The sequence below is a fragment of the Hippocampus comes genome, unplaced genomic scaffold (genome assembly GCF_001891065.2).
Source record: "Hippocampus comes isolate QL1 unplaced genomic scaffold, H_comes_QL1_v1.1 scaffold44, whole genome shotgun sequence".
In the NCBI taxonomy this organism is placed as follows: domain Eukaryota; kingdom Metazoa; phylum Chordata; class Actinopteri; order Syngnathiformes; family Syngnathidae; genus Hippocampus; species Hippocampus comes.
Window position 1 is genome coordinate 519,556 of NW_017805546.1, and position 18,519 is coordinate 538,074.

Genomic DNA, 18,519 nt, shown 5'->3' on the forward strand with positions numbered 1-18,519 from the left:
GGTCACTGGGGGAGCCGGCTCTGTGGCAGGACTGTCTCATTTCCCATTCTCCTTGAATGCAGCAATTCCTTGTCTTTTGGGCTTTTGCAGAGAAGTTGGAGGGTCCCGTTGAGGACAAGGACGCAGCTGAGCAAGACGGCAAGAAACAGTCGGAGCAAGAAGTACGTCCCTTTTTTCTTCTTGAAATGGACAACGTGTATGAAATTGTTACACCCTCATTTTTTTTGCATTGTTTTCGCATCCGTGCAGACATGTGCGGAGCCGGCGCATGCATGTGAAGAGGAGGAGGAGGAGACGAACCGACGTAAGGAGAAGGAAGCGGCTGGGGGGGGAGCCCAAAAAAGGTAGGCGACTGACGGCGACCACAGCAAGGCGGCCTCCGAGGAGAAAACGGGAGGAGACGACAAAGAGGACAAACCGGCAGAGAGGACGGTTGGTCAGGACTCGCCTAAAAGTGAGAGTCAGGCCAAAGAAGCGGAGAAGCCTCCCGAGGGAGAAGACGGCGAGGAGAAGGAAAGCAAAGCAGGTCAGGATGCAAGGGCACCGTTTCTCAAATCGGGGACCGCCAGATAATCTGACATAAATACAATGTGTTGTATCGTTGCTTCAAAAAGTGCAGACCTGCAATAAAGGTGGCAGGCATGCTACTCCAGCAAAATTTGAAAAAAGCTCAATTTAGAAAATGGACATCACAAGTCTTTTTTTTTTTTACCTTTTCCCTCTCCTTTTTTCCTTTTTCTTCCTGTGTGTTGTTGGTGCAGATGAGGTGAAAAGCGAGGACGCTGCCACTGCGGACACTCGCCTGAATGGCGACAAAGACGCGCCGGATGAATCGGACGATGCCAGGAAGGAGGACAAGAACGGATTCAAAACCAAGTTCATGTTCAATATCGCTGATGGAGGCTTTACAGGTGAGTGATCGCCTGTTAGGATGGGACGCCTCGCTGCCGTTCTTTGTCGCATGTGAAGAGCCAATGCCAAAGCGAACCCAAAATCGATGTGTTCCCGTCTCAGAGTTACACACGCTGTGGCAGACGGAGGAGCGGGCGGCGCTGTCGTCCGGCAAGATGGCCGACATCTGGCACCGTCGCCATGACTACTGGCTGCTGGCGGGCATCGTCACGTATCCTTTCCTTTCAAGTCGGCCTTTGGGCCGTTGCGGGATTTGCGTGTGTCCCCTTGACTGAAGCGCAGGCACGGCTACGCGCGCTGGCAGGACATCCAGAACGACCCGCGCTACGCCATCCTCAATGAGCCCTTCAAGACCGAGATGCACAAGGGCAACTACCTGGAGATGAAGAACAAGTTCCTGGCCCGGCGATTCAAGGCCAGTGGGGGATGCACGGACAAAGGGAGGCTGTGGGGGGGTTGGGGGGGGGGGCCACCACGGTTCCCACGGCTGACACGTCTGATCCTTGGCTTCAAACCCTAATTAGAAACCTGAACCCTTGACTGGAACCGTCATGACTCTTAAAACCCGAGTTTGAAACGGTAACCTTTGCTAATTTGAGATGTCAAACCTTGTTTGGAAGACCAACCTCGACATAAAAAAAAAAAAAACTAATTTGAGACCACCACCCTTGTTCGAAACCTTCACCCTGACCTAGAATCCAAACCCTACCGAGGATGCTTGAAATCTTGTCGTTGTAACGCGAGGTATGTTGCATGTCTTGCGGTTGGCGCAGTTGCTGGAGCAAGCGCTGGTGATCGAAGAGCAGCTCCGGCGCGCCGCCTACCTCAACATGAGCCAGGACCCCGGACACCCCGCCATGGCTCTCAACACGCGCTTCACCGAGGTGGAGTGTCTGGCCGAGTCACACCAGCACCTGTCCAAAGAGTCCCTGGGCGGGAACAAGCCGGCCAATGCCGTGCTGCACAAAGGTCCTCCTCAACATCCATAATGGCGTCTGTCTGTCTGTCTCTCTCTCTCCTCTCTCAGTCTGTGTCTGTCAGCTTTGAGAATTTTGCAGCAAGCAAGGTCCTGCATGACATGAAATTACACATTTGTTTTTTGGTTTTGTAGGAGCTGTAACGGCTTAACAACATTTCCATTCGTTTTCATGGCTAAAGATGATTTGAGATCCAGCTGTGTGTGTGTGTGTGTGTGTGTGTGTGTGTGTGTGTGTGCGCAGTGCTGAACCAGCTGGAGGAGCTCCTTAGCGACATGAAAGCCGACGTGACGCGGCTGCCCAACATGTTGTCCCGCATCCCGCCCGTGTCGGCCCGCCTGCAGATGTCCGAGCGCAGCATCCTGAGCCGCCTCACCAGCCGAGGTGGTGAACCTCCCCCGCAGCAGGTGCGCGGATAGCGATTTAGATTTCATACAGAATCACTGGTTCAGCATTAAATACATGTTTTTGTCTCTCTCCCTCTCTTTTTTTATTTTTTTTTGATCAGACTTTCAGCCAGGGAGGTTTCACATGCTCCCAGCTGTACGGAGGCACATTTGGGGGTGCGTTCAGGGCCTCCGGGGGGCAGCCCATGGTCAATTACAGTCAGATGCCTCTAGGGCCATATGTCAGTGGTAAGAAAAAGCAACTCCAGCCCTTTTGATTTTTGATTAAAAAACAGGCACATCGATATGGGGCAGGGGTGGGGAGTTGTCGTTGTGGGTTGGTGGTTCACACATTTCACAGATCTGTGATCTCCATGGCCAACTTTGCATCATCCACGCGTGGAGGTCTGCTTTGCGCACTTTGATGTCCTGGATAGACTCCAGTAAATCAGTTATGGCTTCTGCCTTGTCAACGACTCTGCGCTGCACACATGCGGATTTTAAAGGTAACGAGATGGGCCGCTTTGCGTGGTGGCGAACTGTGTGCCTCTGCAAAAATACCAAAACAAAGTCTAGCCTGCCCCTGTGCAGATTTAGACTGCCTCTCGCGCCAGACTGGACAGGAAAGTAAAGCCAAAGGTGCGCAAATGACCTTGGCACCTGTACAAACCTGTGTTGAAAAGTTTTGTTTGAATAAGACACCTGGATGGAAGAGCCGTGATTGATTTTGAAACATAGCACACGGTAACACAATAACCTGAACAGTAAAATATTCGGGAGAGTCGTGTTGAGGTACGTAAATGACACTGACAAGCATCAAATCCAATATGGAATCGTTTTCTTGATTTTCAAAACAAACTCAAGGTACCAAAACGACCTTGACAACTTTAGGAATTGTGGAAGAGTTCTCGTGTTTTTGAATTTGTGCGCCAACTAATTCTGACAAGTGCAAAAAAAAAAAAAAACATGTACAGATAAAACCTCTTGATTTTGAATGACAAGACCATACAAACATCTCAAAGTTGCATACAAGTTTTCAGGAACATTTTGTTGAAGTTAATCGTGTTAAAAGAACAGAAATACTTCAACTTGCGAGGTCTGCTGGTGGTCGCTCCCGTTTCAGTCTTTGTTTTTGTTTTTTTGTTCCGGTCCGTCTAACATGAATCCTTGGAACCTTTTCCTTCAGTGTCCAACGGTCCTCCCAGCGGCCACCTGGACAAGAAGCCCTTCGAGTCCCTGCGAGACGCGGCCACACCCGACCTGAAGTCCGGCAAAGCCAGCGATGTCATCTGCATCGAGGACTGAGACGCTTTCTCTCTCCTTTTGGTTTTCATTTGCAGACGTATTGAATCTGAAGAATTGCACTTTTACCTTTGCAGAGGTTTTTTTAACTTGATATATTTAACTGAAAAACCTCCGACAAGATGTCAGGACTGAGGTAAAATGTGACTTTGTCCTCTCTTGTTTTTTTTTTTCCAGTGGACATTTGAATGCAGTTTTCCTTCATGTGTTGTTGTCATTCATGTCGTGTTGATTCTTTTTGAAAGCCTCTTCATGGATGCAGTAAATGCCTGAAAGTGCGCCACCGGCTGGTCGCGACGGTCTTTACCTCACGTGGATGGTCTCATTGGTGACACCTGCAGGACTCTAGATGCGTTGCAGCGTGTTTTGTGAGTTCGATACTTGTGATGGTTTCGGTTTTGAATGTTGGCAGCACTCTAAAGACGGGGGTGGGCAACCGAGGGCTGCGGGCCATATGTGGGCCCTTGTCGGAACTGATTGATTTGCCTTGGTTTGTGGGACTGCTATTCTGTGAGTGAAGGATTTTCCTTGATATTTATATTGATTCCCCAACACAAAAGATGCCTTTTCTTTTTGCTTTGACCGTTTTTAAGACTGCGATGGGACCATCAATGCCGTTTTGTCCTCAGTCCTCCGTGAAGATTTTTGTTTGTGGTTTTGTTTCAAATCATGAATGCTGTCTGCTTTCTATGCTTGAAACCCTAACTGGCAACCCCGTCTTGAAATACTAATTTGGAAGCCGGCTGGTTTTAAGACAGAGATGGGACCATCAGAGCTCAGTTTGTCCACAGTCCCGGTTTTGTCAAATCCAGAAAGCTTTCTGTTTTCTAAACCCTAACCTAATTCCCGTATAAGCTCAAGCGTGGCTTTAGTCATCTTCAGTCATTTGTGCGTTTTTGGGATTTGCTTCCCCTTAAAGACTGCAATGGCAGCATCAGTGCTTGCCTCCGTCCTCCACGATCATTTTATTATATATATTTTTCAGTTTAACCTGCAAACCCTAATTCTGTCTTGAACCCCTACATTCAAACCCTAACTCAGTTTTATGACAGCAGTGGGAAGTTTTTGGCTCATTCCTCCATGAGCACTTTCAAACTTTTGTGCTTTTTGTGTCAAATCATACATGCCCTCCATTTTAAAATCTGCAAACCCTACCACTGTCTTGAGGAAACCCGTGCCCCGTACGAAACACTAACCCGGGTGGTTTTAAGACCACGATTAACATGGGCTCCAATTTCCATAGACTCACGATGTTACGGTTTAGCTCCACAATGCGTAAGATGTGGTATGTAAGAATTGAAATCATGTCCACTGTGAGATGATTGCGGTGGAACGTCCAGTCAGGTGACCATCTGCCATCATTGTCCTGATATGGAAGCGCAAGAAATCCAGAATCCCCCTCGCCAGCATATTATTTATTTCATTAAACTGTATTTGTAATTTTTTTTATGCACTATTTATTGTTTTTGTTGTCGCAAATGACTCGCTTTGCAGACAAAACCTCAGAAATGTGTAAATAAAGCGTCTAAATTGAATTAAAAAAAAAACTGAATGTCCGCCGCGGCGTGACCTTGAGGGGACGTCAGCGACAACCTATTCTGATCACATGCAATCAAACTGGAGTCGATGAATGTACTGTCTACTAAAAACAAACAAACCAAGACTTCAGTCTAATGTTATAAATTTTGCGTATGTACATGCTTCTAATGAACATGGCTTCAAAAGCTCAAAAAAATTAAAAGACCATGACGAGGCACCTTTGGTTGCAGTGAATGCACAGCTTCTGAAGCTTTTTCTATGGCGGTTCACTTTGGGGCTCGTGGGGCGTCCCAAGACGCACACGCAGGTTCTTCTTCGGACTTGTGCTGTCAAGCGACTGGACGACCAAGTGAACGGTCATCTTTTGATTTGTACTGTGGATTTGTTTCATTGTGTTTTAATAAATCTTCCGATGACACTTTTGTGTTTCCTGTTGGCTTCACGATCTGAGGAAAATAGCACATTCCATTCAATTAGATGAGTAGTTGTACTACTGCTGCAGTGAGAAATTTGTGAAAATTCCCAAAGGAACTTGTGGTCAAGGTGTTTTGTGAGCTTTTGGGGAGAACATCCATCCACCCATCCATTATCCGAAAAAATTGTGACCATTTATAATAATAAAAATAATGAAAGTATTTATTTTTGATGCTAATTATAATACCGTTACTGCCAAAATTATGACGTGTGCTGCTAATTATACTAGGCACAAGTGTAATTTATTAATTTCTGTTATTTTGTGTGTGTGTATAAAATATGCATATAAAAATACCTTGACTGTACAATAAGTGATGCGAAACCCGGAAGTGGCCAACGAGTCAGATTGGCCATGATTCCCTTCCACCCGCATACTTTACCCCACAACCTCTATCGTGATTGGTCCAAACTCCCCCTCTGACGCCTCCCATTGGTCACTTGCGAGCCTTCGGCCTGCCTCGCCATTGGCCCGTGTCGCGTGAGAGCTCTCTCTGGGTCGCGGAGCTTTTGTGAGGCTGTCTGGGCAACAGCAACGAGGGGTCGCGGGACGGTGGGAGGAGGGAGAAAAAGCGAAGAAAGGACTGAAAGGGATGGAACCTGGGTGGGGGGAAGCACCGCTGAAAAGGGGGAGATGGTTTAGCAGAACGCGGCGCGACGACGCAGAAGCGTAGCCGGCTAGCGAAGGTGGCGTCCGAGCGTGGAGAACTTGCCAACCGCAAACGAAACGAGGAGCCTCCAATGATGAAAACTGACATTTTGAGGGGACTTGACCTGGATTAAAGCAAGCAAGAGGACGTAGAGGTGAGGCTTTCTTATTGTTATTTTTTATTTTATTTTTTTTACTTTGTATTTTTTTAGAGGCAGCTTTGTTCAAGGAAGGGGGGAATCATTGATGGGGAGGGAATAGTGCTGGCTGGTGGGTGCTTGGGGTCCAATGGCCTTGTTTTGGGGGTAACGTCCCATCGAGGAGGGGGACTCCCATGAAGGATGAGACTCATGGTGTCTGGACGCCTTACAACAAGGCCTGCACTCGTAGAGTCCTTTCTTGTCCATCCATTCATTTTCCTTCGGCGAGAGGCTAATCACAGGGCACAATTCTGAACCAAACGTGTCTGCCAAATACCCAGATTTGGCCAATTTCATATATATATTTACACGCACAGTTAAAAAAAACAAACTGAGTTTGTTGTTTGTACAAATTATGAAGCAATCAGGAGTATTGGGAATAGCAGTCTCTCTTTAAACATACAATGTTCAAGAACTCAAATATTGATGTTTAAAAATATATAATTTCCTGAAAAAAAATGATGATTCCATCCAAGCGCGATGACATGTGTCTGTCCAAGCTCTCTGCCGGGGAGAGAAGGGCTGTACACACTCTACAGGTACTTGTTGACTTCCAACCACAGGTCACATACAGTCCCCTACAAAATTATTGAAACGGCAAGGTCAGTTCCCTTGATGTTGAGACATTTGCGTTTCAGATAAAAAATAAATATGCCCGATGTTTGTGCAATAGCTGTGGTGGATTTTGCCTCTCAGCTTCAAAATGGTTTGCTTTTCTCTCTGGTCTTCATGTTTGCTTAACAGCAAATGCCTTTTTCACAGGTGAACCCAAAGCCAAAGACAAGCAATATCTAATGTTTGAGCAATCGGTCTAAAAGGCAATACCTGTGCAACAAAAAAAACACCCGGTCACATGTTCCAAAACTTTTGCTTCTTTGAAAAGTGTGTGCCTTCAAACAAAAGGTGCTCAATCCAGAGTTGTTTAACACATCTTGATATAAATACAGTACTGTACCACGAAATCAAAGCGGAAATCCTCACTTTTTGCCTCATGTTCATCTTCTGAACTGAAAACCAAATGTCTTCAGTGTACAACAAAAACTAAGGAATTGAGAGCCTCATCTTTGGAGATGGATGTCACACTGTGTCTTTGGGAGTCCCTGGCCTGGAAGTTTAAGGGGAAGAAGCAGAATCCCGATTTACATTTCCTCCATCTTACGGAGGGGGGGGTGCGCTGGCTCACTGTATCACATTGTTGTCTTCTTAGTCACAGCCCAATCCATTCACGCACCCCCGGAAGCCCGCACTTGCACAGGCCTCCATTGATGGGCTTGAAGGTTCGCTTGACAACAGCGCCGAGCTGGCAAATATTGCCCAACGGTTGTGGGTGCACTCCACACAACAAGGGAAGGCAAAATTTAGCGTTTGGGAGACTTCCTGGAGGGTGGCGAGAGTGTGTGTACAGGATTTTTTTTTTTGGCAGTTTGTCCCACCTGTGTTGAATGTGCTTCTTCTTTCACTTCATAGTCATGCAAACATGCCTGTACGGAGCGTGTGTAGTCAACTAGGAACAGACAAATGGGTTCATTTGAAGAAAGACTTCAAAAAGTCTTTCTTGGATTAAAAAAAAAAAAAGTGAGGCAATATGAGTCTAGTCTGACTTTTTTGAATCTGAATTATTCTCTGGTGTAAAACTAAACACAAAACAACAAATGCTAAAGGCTAGATTATTGTAAAGTAGTCATACTGCCAATATACTACTACTACTCATGATAAGGATAATAATAAATGACAGTTTTTATTAAATGTATAAACATTGAAGTTCCTCTTGACCTGCTCACTGCTTAAAATGCCTTGCGATAACCTGTGTTGCAAATTGGCGCGATATACACTGGCTAAAATGGACTCGACTTCATAAGTGAGGGGGCGGGGCTAAGCCGTCAAGGTGAAACTAGTGTTGGTCATAAAGGGCGCCATAAATCCAACCCTTTAAAACAAACAAAGTCTGGACAGAAACTCAAGTGCTTACAATTTTGTCGCATCCAGTTGTTTCGATTCCTATGGCACAAGTTGACAAGATGAATACAGTCCTTGTGTGTGTGGCCGACACATTCAGCACATCCTTGGCTTGCCACAAGAGAGGCACTGCTATGGGTGCAGTGCGCCATTGTTCTGAGAGCACAGATGGGTGACCTTGTCTTGAATGTGACAGCAGCAGCAGCAGCAGCAGCAATGCTGCAGCTCCCCTCCAACACATCCATCCATTGCATTAGTCAAGTTATTAGCAAGGCCGCATTGCCAGCATGCAGCAAGGCAGGTGAAAAAAAACAAAACACACACTGATGGCAGGCGCCCAATTTCGACTCCCTGGGAGAATGATCGCTTTTTGTCCCACCAAACACTGACTCGCGACAAAATAATGGAATTCTTCGCTATTGGCAAAGAATGGAAAAAAAAAACGTGAGTAATTGACTGCCATTCTAAACATGTGATTGTTAAGTTTGCACGCGTGATGTCACGTAAATTTATGCTCACCTATTATTTCGGCTTGTTTGCTCGCTAATACAATGGGCGTGCCTCATGTGAAGTTGCTTTGCTGTGTTGAATTAGCATTTATTTATGATTGTGTGCATCTTCGAAGCTCGGTGTTGATGCTTTATGATCTTCCTCATTTGAAGTGTTTTGCTGCCACCTTGTGGCATCAATATGCAATTACAAACCTGCAGCTTCATTTCAGACTTTTTTTTTTTTTTTTACATTTAATGGTTACTCCATGTGTAATAGATGACCAGCATTTGGTGTGCTATGAAATACTTTTCAGATGGCAATGACGCAAGTGAAGCGTGTGACGCTCCCTTTCCTACTGGTGGCAAATATTCTGGGATGACTCTGTCTCTCCTGTTGCATGTCGGTGCCGTTTTTAATGAACAGCCTGCCAGGAAAAAAAAGGCATAAAAATACAGGTGTCATTGCATCTCTTGTTGAAACTATTCATGTTGAAGCAGATTCCCCCCCCCAAACACAGCAAAAACCTTGTCATTTGCATGCCAGACCAGTAGTTGGTGCTGTCTTTATGTACCAAAGGACTGCAAACACGCAGGTCGGATCGTGCGTGTAGATTAAAAAAAAAAAAAAAAAGTAAAAAAAAAAAAAAAACCCCGAAAAAACACGATGTACTGTCAGCAAGTCACGGGACACGTTCGTCCAGAAGCGGACACGTTTCCATGACATATGATGTCATGCCTTGTTCAGCCCTCTGGCCCTTTCAATTTCTTTCTTTCACGGGCTCTCTCAGCGTTTGTTTTCTGTGGACCAAAGGCGTATCCTACTTTGTTTATCCTGTGCTATGATATTCCAAAAGAATTCAAATTACTCCGAAGTCAACATATGCTCATCGTAGTGAGTCATGGTTTATGATGCAACGGGCCTTGTGTGTGTGTGTTTTTTATTTATTTTATTTTTTTCTCTCCATGAGCTCCGACTGCCTCACACTCAGGTTGTTGAGGTTTGGACAGCCAGCCGAAGACATTTTGGGTCTGTCCTCAAGGACTTCGCTCGGCGTTTAAGATAGCTGAATGATCATTTCAGGATAGGAAGTCTTTTTAGACAAGCGGAAGGAAACGCAGCGGAATCGTCAGCTCCTGGCACCCATTTGGGGCCCTCGTCTACTGAGTCTTATGCAATTGTTTGTCCCGAGGAAAGTCCAAAAAGTTGCATTTCCTTGTCTGTGACTTTCTCTTATACCTTGCTAATGATTTGTTCAGTGCCGTCATTTGTTCACTTACAGGACTTTTACGGCCACTTGCTGCACTCTTGCTTTTTTTTTTTGTGCCTCTTGTGGCAGATTTACAGCTGTTTGTGAAGTCTTAAGTGCTCCTCATTTCAAGTGGGGCCAGCGAAAACGGCTTCAGTTTGCTGATTTCGACCTGGCTTGTGTTGCTGCCGGGAATGGCATTGTTGCATTCCAGCGGCACGAACCTAAGACAACCATGAGCTCAGCATGCCTATGCACGAGAAGAGAACCCTTCGGTCCATTTGGCAATCAAACTACAAAATACGTTTTCATACTTCCAGCAGTATTATTTGTACAATTTTATTTCTGCAACATTTAACGTACATTTGCAATCATTTGCGGGGGGTCTGCACCTGAAATAAAAATGAAAAATATGGGTACTGTGAACCGAGCCCTGCCCCGAATAGCAAAAATCCATGCAATAATCCTAAAAGGCTTGTAATTATCAATTAATGCCACCTGATGTCGCCAAAGCACTATTTCTTGATATTGGATCACAAATGCGATGCGGAGGTTCACAATATAAGGACGTATTTTGGGGTCTTCGGTCTTCTCCTTCTGTCTTCTTCAGATTTTCGGGCCCCAGCATGCATGCCATTGCGCGAACCACATTTAACTGTCAAATTTTCAAAGGTACATAATACCTGCATTACTATTCAACTAAGCTTGCGAGTTAATCGCGCTCATTTGCATTTCAAACACAACTTTTAAACGTGCAGCCGAGGGGATTTGTAAGAGTTCAGTTTAGCTCAAATTGACGAAGCGTCATATCACAGCAGGACACTTTATGTAAGAGCACGTCACAGTCTCCCGCGGCACCTCATGTACGGCGTTACATTTCAAGAGATCGAACAAATCCCGTGTGAGGCCTGTCAGTATCAACTTCCCCGGAAGAAACCTTGAATATTTTACTTTCTCTTTTTCATTTATTATGTTGGGTGATAAAGAACAAGGAAGCTAGAAAATCATCTTGCAGCATGAAAATCTGGATCATGTCACGTTTGTCATCTTCGGTCGGTCTGTCCGGTTGTTTTTCCATCCAGCCGCCCGTCCGCCACACCCCGCGCCATCAAGTATGTGCCGCATAGCACAAGCAAACGCTAATCTGTGCGTCCCCCAAAAAAATTCAATGCAGCTCGGCTTATTTGATGACTTGGCGGATTTGGGTGCTTCTGCATAGTCTGGCCATCCCCCCGAAAGTGGCTCTGGATCTTCAGGTCACGGGTGGAGAAACTTGGTGTAGGGTAGGTATCATGCAAATTTGATTCGACACACAGGCGCTGTTGCAGAAATCAGCAGAGGGCAAAAGATGTCCTTGCTTGTCTAATTTCACATTTGAGGCATGCGCTGGCGCTCCAGAGACGCAACGATGCTTGTATGCAAATAGTCAGCCACAAAGTTTTGTTCAGCGACGTGACTTGTTGGACCAGGTCACTTGGCAGCATCAATCCACTTTGCTCAACATTGGGAGGACGTTTACTTCATTTTCCAAGAGTCGTATGTAGGTCAGGGGATGGGTGTGTAGAAGTCAGTTTCATCTCCATTCTGTCATCTGATCCCCCCCGCCCCCAAAGATGAAGAATAGCTTTTTACTCTGTTCACTCCCGAAACTGTTTGTTTTGTCCAAGCTGGAGTCCTTTTATGACTCCCACTAAAGCCTTTCATCTCCCAAAAACCTGCACGGATTCACCTGTCAGCTTGATACTTCAAGCCTAGCCTTAGAAACTCTCCAAGGACTATGCCAGCTTGAGCGTGGATCAATTTTAACACACCTATTTTATTTATTTATTTATTTTTGCGCGTCAAGTGCAGATTAAAACGTTTCTATCTGCCGTCCATCCTTCCATTTTCAACACCGCTTATCCTGAACAGTTGCTGCAGCCTATCCCAGCTGACTACGGGCGAAAGGCGTACTACACCCTGAACTGGCCTGTCGCAGGGCACACCACGAGAAACTGATACGCCTAAATCATTTATGTAACTGCCTGTATAATAGATTAAACCATCAGTAAACCACAATCTATGATCACTTCTGTGCTTTGTTGCCATCTATTGACAATTGTAGACAATAGCAATTATCAGAATCAGATTTATTGGCCAAGTATGTAAACACCACAAGGAACACACAAGGAATTGACTTTCTGCGTTACAACCCGTCCAGAGGGAAAAAAATCCAAATAAATGCCACTTCCCTAACATTTCAAGAGTTAGGGGCAATGACAAGGTAACTCAATTCGATGTGAAAATGAAACGTAAGAAGATACGGTGGAAGGAAGAGACAAACCATGCATCTTAATGACTTCATTCTGGACACAGTTTCCTAACAATTGTCTTTTTTTTTCTGTGCACTTTAAAAAATAAAAATAAACAGTGTGTGGACAAAAAGGCCATCGACAAATATACGTTTGTAAAAATAAGCCTGACCTGGACTGGAAGGCACCAGCCGTTTTGTTGATATGTGAACATATCCATTATGGCTGTCACAGCGCAGGCACATTCCACTGCAGGCTGAGGCGGTTCACCTCGGCACACGCATCCAGAAATTAGTCAGCAAGGCTCAGGCGTGAGGACACGTCGGAGCTCGTTGTCAAAAGCCAAAACTCGTGGATTGTGTACATCAGAGCTGGAAGCAGTCGCGCGGTGACGCGGTTATGACTCTTGAAGGGAAGGGCTGTGATGGAAATCTTTGTGTTTTGAAGTCACATGGGATCGGACGATGTGGAGTCTTCAACAGAGTTGAAAAGATTTCATATTTCAGCAATCTTTGATTCCCTATAAGAGCATTTACAGCTCAAAATCATCTGCGGGAAATAGAAATATTGGAATGAAACTTCCGAGAGGGAGTATCCAGTATAAATAAAATAGTAAGTCTCAACACAGACCCTTGTGGAACACCACGTGGTGTCGCGCTAAACTCAGACATTTTGTGCCACTACACGAAAATATGGTGAACCAGGCTAAAACCCAGACAGTGTCCCTGACCTGTAAAATACACTGCAGGATATTATTTTAATCTCAGAGAGAAAACTGTTGCTCAAGAGCTTCTGGTCAGTGTTCAGCAACATACTCGCATATCTACCTGCAACCACTTTCCATATTTGTCATAGAATATTTTGTCAGAATTAAAATCTTCCATCCTCCAGTCCCCACCTCAAAAGTTGGTTCTGCTTTTATTTTCGACTCTCCTTTCAGCCGTTCTGCCACCAAGAGGAAGTGGTATCATACTACTTTCACACGAGTGGCGTCCAAGCACAGAGCTGTCAGCCTCGGCCCAAATGACCCGCGAGCTAATGAGTAGCGCGGTGACGAATCCAGAAACAATGCTTTTCTGCAGGCCCGCCCGACGTTTTCTCCCCACAGAAGGGTCATTGTTGCTGGCTGGGGGTAGCGAGTGGGCCGGCTGGAGAAACTTGGGGGGTGACACGAGCCGTGGAATGTCCTCTGCTTGTAAACGGAAACCATTTCTGAAGCCAATTTCACTCTTTGCTTCGCTGGGGTTCATTTGATTAAAAAAAAAAAAAATTACAGCCACACACGGCTGGCGATTCCGACTTCAAAGTGGCTCCGCAGAACTCTAAACAGCATCGTCAAAAAGCAGCAGTGGAACGTTACGAGCGCCGTAATGAGATCGTGACGGACATTTAGATAAAGCAATAAGTGCTGACGACATTGGTTTCTTTTTGCAATCAAGACACGTCCGTGTGCCCCGTAGCAAGCAGCCAAAGAATGCTGGTGAACGGGAGGCGGCTCGGCGCTGATTAAAATGCAAAGCAGATGCGATGGTCTCACTGGGCGCTACGCTAACACGAGCAGAGAGGTTGTCGCATAACATCACATTTTGTAGCGCGGAGAAACAATTAGCGTGGTTATTAAAACTGTAAACCGCGCTCTCGACTTACCAAAAGTAAAATTTAACCACGGGGCCCTTTTAATAGTCAGGAATTGTTCTGCTTTGTTGAAGGAACAACGTGATTCAATTGTCAATGGGGTCAATGGTCCATTGTACTTTAGCACCTCATAAACCGGGACTTTTTAGTTAACCCTCCCGTTATGTGGCGAGCAAAATGGATCCCTTCCTGAGTTTAAAAATGAAAGAGAAAATTTGAGAGACAAAAAAATGTATTGGGTTGACCATGAAGATTTTTGGTGTACCAAAAACAAAATAACTGAGGGTTTGAATCGCAAGTCTAGTCCCGGAAAATTGCCCCATATAACAATGAAGCCGTTTTACCCTCTCAGGAAGTCATGATTCCCTTGGACCGATGGCACTGTCAGGGCACTCACACTGTCATTAGTGTCTGTGGGGACGTCTTAATTAATCCGCCTGTAAGCTGCCTCAGAGCTTTTGATTCAGCTAACAGACTTGCTAACCACCACATGTCACACCATTCTTGCTCATTTTGCAGTCTTGCGCTGCACTGCTTCTTCGTTTCGTTTAGAAGATTTACTTTGCCCAAAATGTCCGTGTCAACAACCTGCTTGCTGTTGGGCAATGTTTTTAATAGGCCTTTTTATCTGAAAGGCATTTTATATGCTTTTGTTAAGAAGCTTAGGACATTCCGGTCCCTGCAATCTGTCTGCCTCGGTCTCTCTCTCCAGTCGACTCTTATCACAGAATGATGGAAATAACGGTTTTCTTCCTGTTGGTGTTTTTGGTGGTTTTGTTGCTCGGAATGCTGAGGGCTCAGTGAAAATCTGCTCTTCGATGGTCGGCAGTGACTCAGCGAGGTTGCGTTAGAATATTCATAGATTTGCATCACCGTTAATTGTGGAATTTGGATGAGGCTTGCAGAGGAATGCAACGTGTCGGTTTTCTGCAGAGTCGTATTTAAAGGCAGAGCTACCGTGACTTTGCTCCAACCAATGAAGCGTCCGCCACCAAACCGCATGTTTCTCCTCCGCAGAACGCGGAATTGCATGCATGCAAAACCCCGCAAAATGTACCTGACTGAGAGTACAGAAATATTGAACGTGCCCTGGTCTTCCTTGTATGGCAACAAATATTTGACTGATGCGTTGTTCTCGAAGGATGCTAAATATGGTCGGAACAATCATTAAAATTTCACAACGACAAAACCCATCGTGGACTTTTACGCTGTGCTCTTTTGTAAAATTTCAAAATGTAAGCAATTAAAATCAGATGAGAAAGTCACATTGAGGTTCCAAGGAGAGTGGAACATTTACAGTGGCTTAAATAATACAATATAAACACGCTGAATATGAAAGCATTGAAACTCATCGGATTTTGTTATGAATATACAGGGCCAATGCCATTTCTGACAGGGACTGCAAAACATAGCAGAGGGTGGCCACCACCTGAAAAAAAAAATGTAGCAATTTGTAACGAGAAAGGCCCTGGTGAGAATTGAACTCACGACCCCTGGTTTACTAGACCAGTGCTCTAACCACTGAGCTACAAGGCCCCTTGACTTCAAATAGACCCACTGTTAGTGTCAGAACCTTGCGATGGGAATGTCAAAGTGAACCCAAAACTTTTCTTGACACTAATATGTTCTATGCGCCTCTACTAGTCTAAACACAGCATTCTGATTAATAATGCGTTTGTGAAATATGACTTTCTGTCCATCTCAAGCGGCGGCCATTTTGCCACTTAGTGCAAAGGACATCACAGTTTCTCAGGGCTCAGTTAACAACCAATCACGGTTGACCTGTTTTCTGAAACTGAGCCATGATTGGGGGCTCCGTGGACTTTGTTATTGTTGGGGCCACTTCCCCTTTCAAGTATTATGACTTGTTTTTGTTGCAGTATTCTTTTATTTGGCTGACCATCGTCATGACGGCTTCTAATATTTGCTCTTTCTCCATGTGTGCAACTCCTTTAGGAGCCATGTCCGCCGCCTTGTCTCAGCAACTGCCAAAGCAGGACAAGGAGGTGGCGGAGGAGGAAGAGGATGAGGAGCAAGGCGAGGAGTTTGTCTTTGACGACAGCGAGGACGAGCGGGGGCCTCGAGGGGTGGCCGGCGACTCGCTTCAATTGTCAAATCCGGAAGTCCCACAGACGTGCGAGGACGCGTCGCAGGCTGTCAAAGACGTCACGCCACAGGAAGGAAGCGCCAGCCAGGATGGTGAGGCATTCCTTGCCAGCATATCGGATTCTGCATTTGAAGTCTCGGGGTCGGCTGTGGTTCTGAAATAGATTTGCGTGGATGACAAGAACGCACATTTTTTCACTCCTAATCGATCTAAGTTGGACTTTGGTGACGCAAAGGGGAACTGGATTGAAGTATAGTGGGGGGCCTGTTATGTAAGAATGAGTAAGTACTTTCCCTCCCTCTCCAAATGACCCACGTTGAGACATCGGGGCGCATGACACGAGTTTAACCCGTCGTTAGGTTTGTCAGATGCAGTCAAGTCATCGAAACGAGCGCACAGCTGTGCACACATCCTCTTTCCCCTTGACCACTCTGCTCCAAATAAGCCCGCCGGTCTTCTGCGATCACTTGGCGACACCAAACACCTCTCATGTTATTATGACATGGCCAGTGTGTTTCGGGAAAGAGACTCAACGAGATCCATAGAATAGAAGAGGGTTTTTTTTTTTCACGCCTCATAGGAAGACCAGTGCGCTAACCACTGAGCTACGAGGCCTGTTAAACCATTCCGAGCAAAGCCTGTCACCTTCAAAAGAGCAAATCAATCTGCTCCCGGATGATGGCGAATTGCTGACCGAAACGATCACAGTAGTGAGTTTTCGGTCTTTGAGACACCAAAAACGGATGTAAGAAGACCGAACCTCCAAGCAGTAATTACCACTCCTCTGCAATTTATTAAGTCACTTCTTGCAGCTCTTATAAGGTGAAAGAAGTCGATGCGAATTGAATTGACGGCCGCCGTCTATCTCAAGCGGGGCTCTAACCACTGAGCTACAAGGCCTGCTGGCTTTGACAACATGACTTTCAAAAGAGCAAATTTCTGTTCTGTTTACCACAGCAGCAAAAAAAACAAAACAAAACGTAAATCCCATGAAAGTGATGTATTTCCTCACAGCAAACTGAGTTGACACAAATCCTGGTTTACAAGACCAGTGCTCAAATCACTTTTCACCATACATCCTCTTCTGTGGTTCACGTCTTTTTGAGTGCCACAAGCTCATAAATGTGCTCACTACAGTATTCAGGAGAGTAAATTTCCAAACAATAAATAGCCATCATTTGCCATTTATTCGTGAAATCGTTTCATCCTACGTATGACTAGACCAAGGCTCTTACCGCCGATCTACAAGGCCATCTGCTTGGGTCAATATGACTTTCAAAACAGCAAATTAATCTGGTTGCGCCCTACATTTTTTCCAAATTACGATTAGCGTGACCAACATGAACAACAGTAAGCAGTTTTATCACAGCAGGAAGCAAAATGAATTTTCGTGCATGCAAGGCCCGACCAAATTGACTGGAAATGATGTATGGGAAAGTTTGGTCCCCCGTGACAGACTTTCTTTCACCGCAGTGATCTTTATGCACCTGAATCATCTTGAGTTAATGTTCCATCTGCAGCCTTATAAAAATCATAATACACACTTGTCCTCTTTGTCCATGCAAAGCTGTTATCAGGGTTTCCTTGCACGACATTTATCTCGTTTTGTACGTAGGCTTACGGCACCGCAAGGCCTCGCTGAGAATCGGACTTACAACCCTTGCAGGAGCTGGTTGGCCGCCAGTCGCAGGGCACATTTTGACAAACAACCATTCGCGCTCACATTCACACCTAGGAACAATTTGGAGTGCCCAATCAACCTGCCATGCATATTTTTGGAATGTGGAAACCGGAGTACCCGGAGAAAACCCACGCAGGCATGAGGAGAACATGCAAAGTCCATACAGGAAGGCCGGCGCCGAAATCGACCCGACGACCTTTGCACTTGGAGGGCGACATGCTAAGACGCCGACCACCGTGCCGCCCCTTCTCTCTCCTCTTTTTCTCAAACAAAGCTTCAATTTCATCAAGTCCCCTTTTTAAATATCATTTTCCCCTGCTTAGAAAATAATGTGTCTTTGTTTTCCTTTTTTTGACAGACGTTCAAGCCGCTCATTCAGCCAGCGGGTAAGTTGCTCTCGCAGCAGAAACAATTAGTAACATTTAGTCGACATGTATGGAGATGTCACTTCCACGCCGCAGCATTTACGAGATAGCGACGTGTGTTTGCGACACGTCCATGCCAGATGGCGGCCACCTTGGGTGGAAAGTGACAGTAAGGACACCGGAGAGGGAAATCACTGCATGACTTCGTCTTTAAATATGAGTTGAGATGACAAGGACACCAGCATGTTGGCGTGGCTGCGGGTTTGCGATTTGTTTTTTTCCCATGCTGCATATTGCGTCTGTTTAAACC

At 45.5% G+C, this 18,519-nt stretch overlaps 2 protein-coding genes and 1 non-coding gene across 8 annotated transcripts in view; 2 read left to right on the forward strand and 1 right to left on the reverse strand.

Annotated features, from left to right (window-relative positions):
• Positions 1–351: 351 nt before the first annotated feature.
• On the forward strand, positions 352–5,534 carry LOC109521477 (chromodomain-helicase-DNA-binding protein 5-like; the record flags this gene model as incomplete). The annotated part of the gene is made up of 8 exons (XM_019879307.1): positions 352–526; positions 762–911; positions 1,015–1,123; positions 1,195–1,327; positions 1,686–1,881; positions 2,133–2,296; positions 2,398–2,524; positions 3,462–5,534. Coding segments are annotated over 8 exons (1,173 nt in total), but the record flags the coding sequence as incomplete, so codon positions are not given.
• A 462-nt stretch (positions 5,535–5,996) lies between these two features.
• arhgef10la (Rho guanine nucleotide exchange factor (GEF) 10-like a) overlaps positions 5,997–18,519 on the forward strand; it is a 93,417-nt gene continuing 80,894 nt past the window's right edge. The window contains exons 1-3 of one of the 6 annotated variants that reach the window (XM_019879481.1): positions 5,997–6,391; positions 16,013–16,255; positions 18,203–18,230. In XM_019879481.1, coding sequence (XP_019735040.1) covers positions 16,018–16,255; positions 18,203–18,230 — 266 coding nt within the window. In that variant the 5' untranslated portion in view covers positions 5,997–6,391; positions 16,013–16,017. Of the gene's footprint in view, positions 6,392–16,012; positions 16,256–16,377; positions 16,445–18,202; positions 18,231–18,519 lie in introns of those variants that run through there. The other 5 variants (XM_019879479.1, XM_019879478.1, XM_019879480.1 and 2 more) reach the window with 5 other exon arrangements.
• trnat-agu (transfer RNA threonine (anticodon AGU)) lies at positions 15,520–15,592 on the reverse strand. The gene has a single exon. It is a non-coding gene; the product is annotated as a tRNA-Thr (tRNA).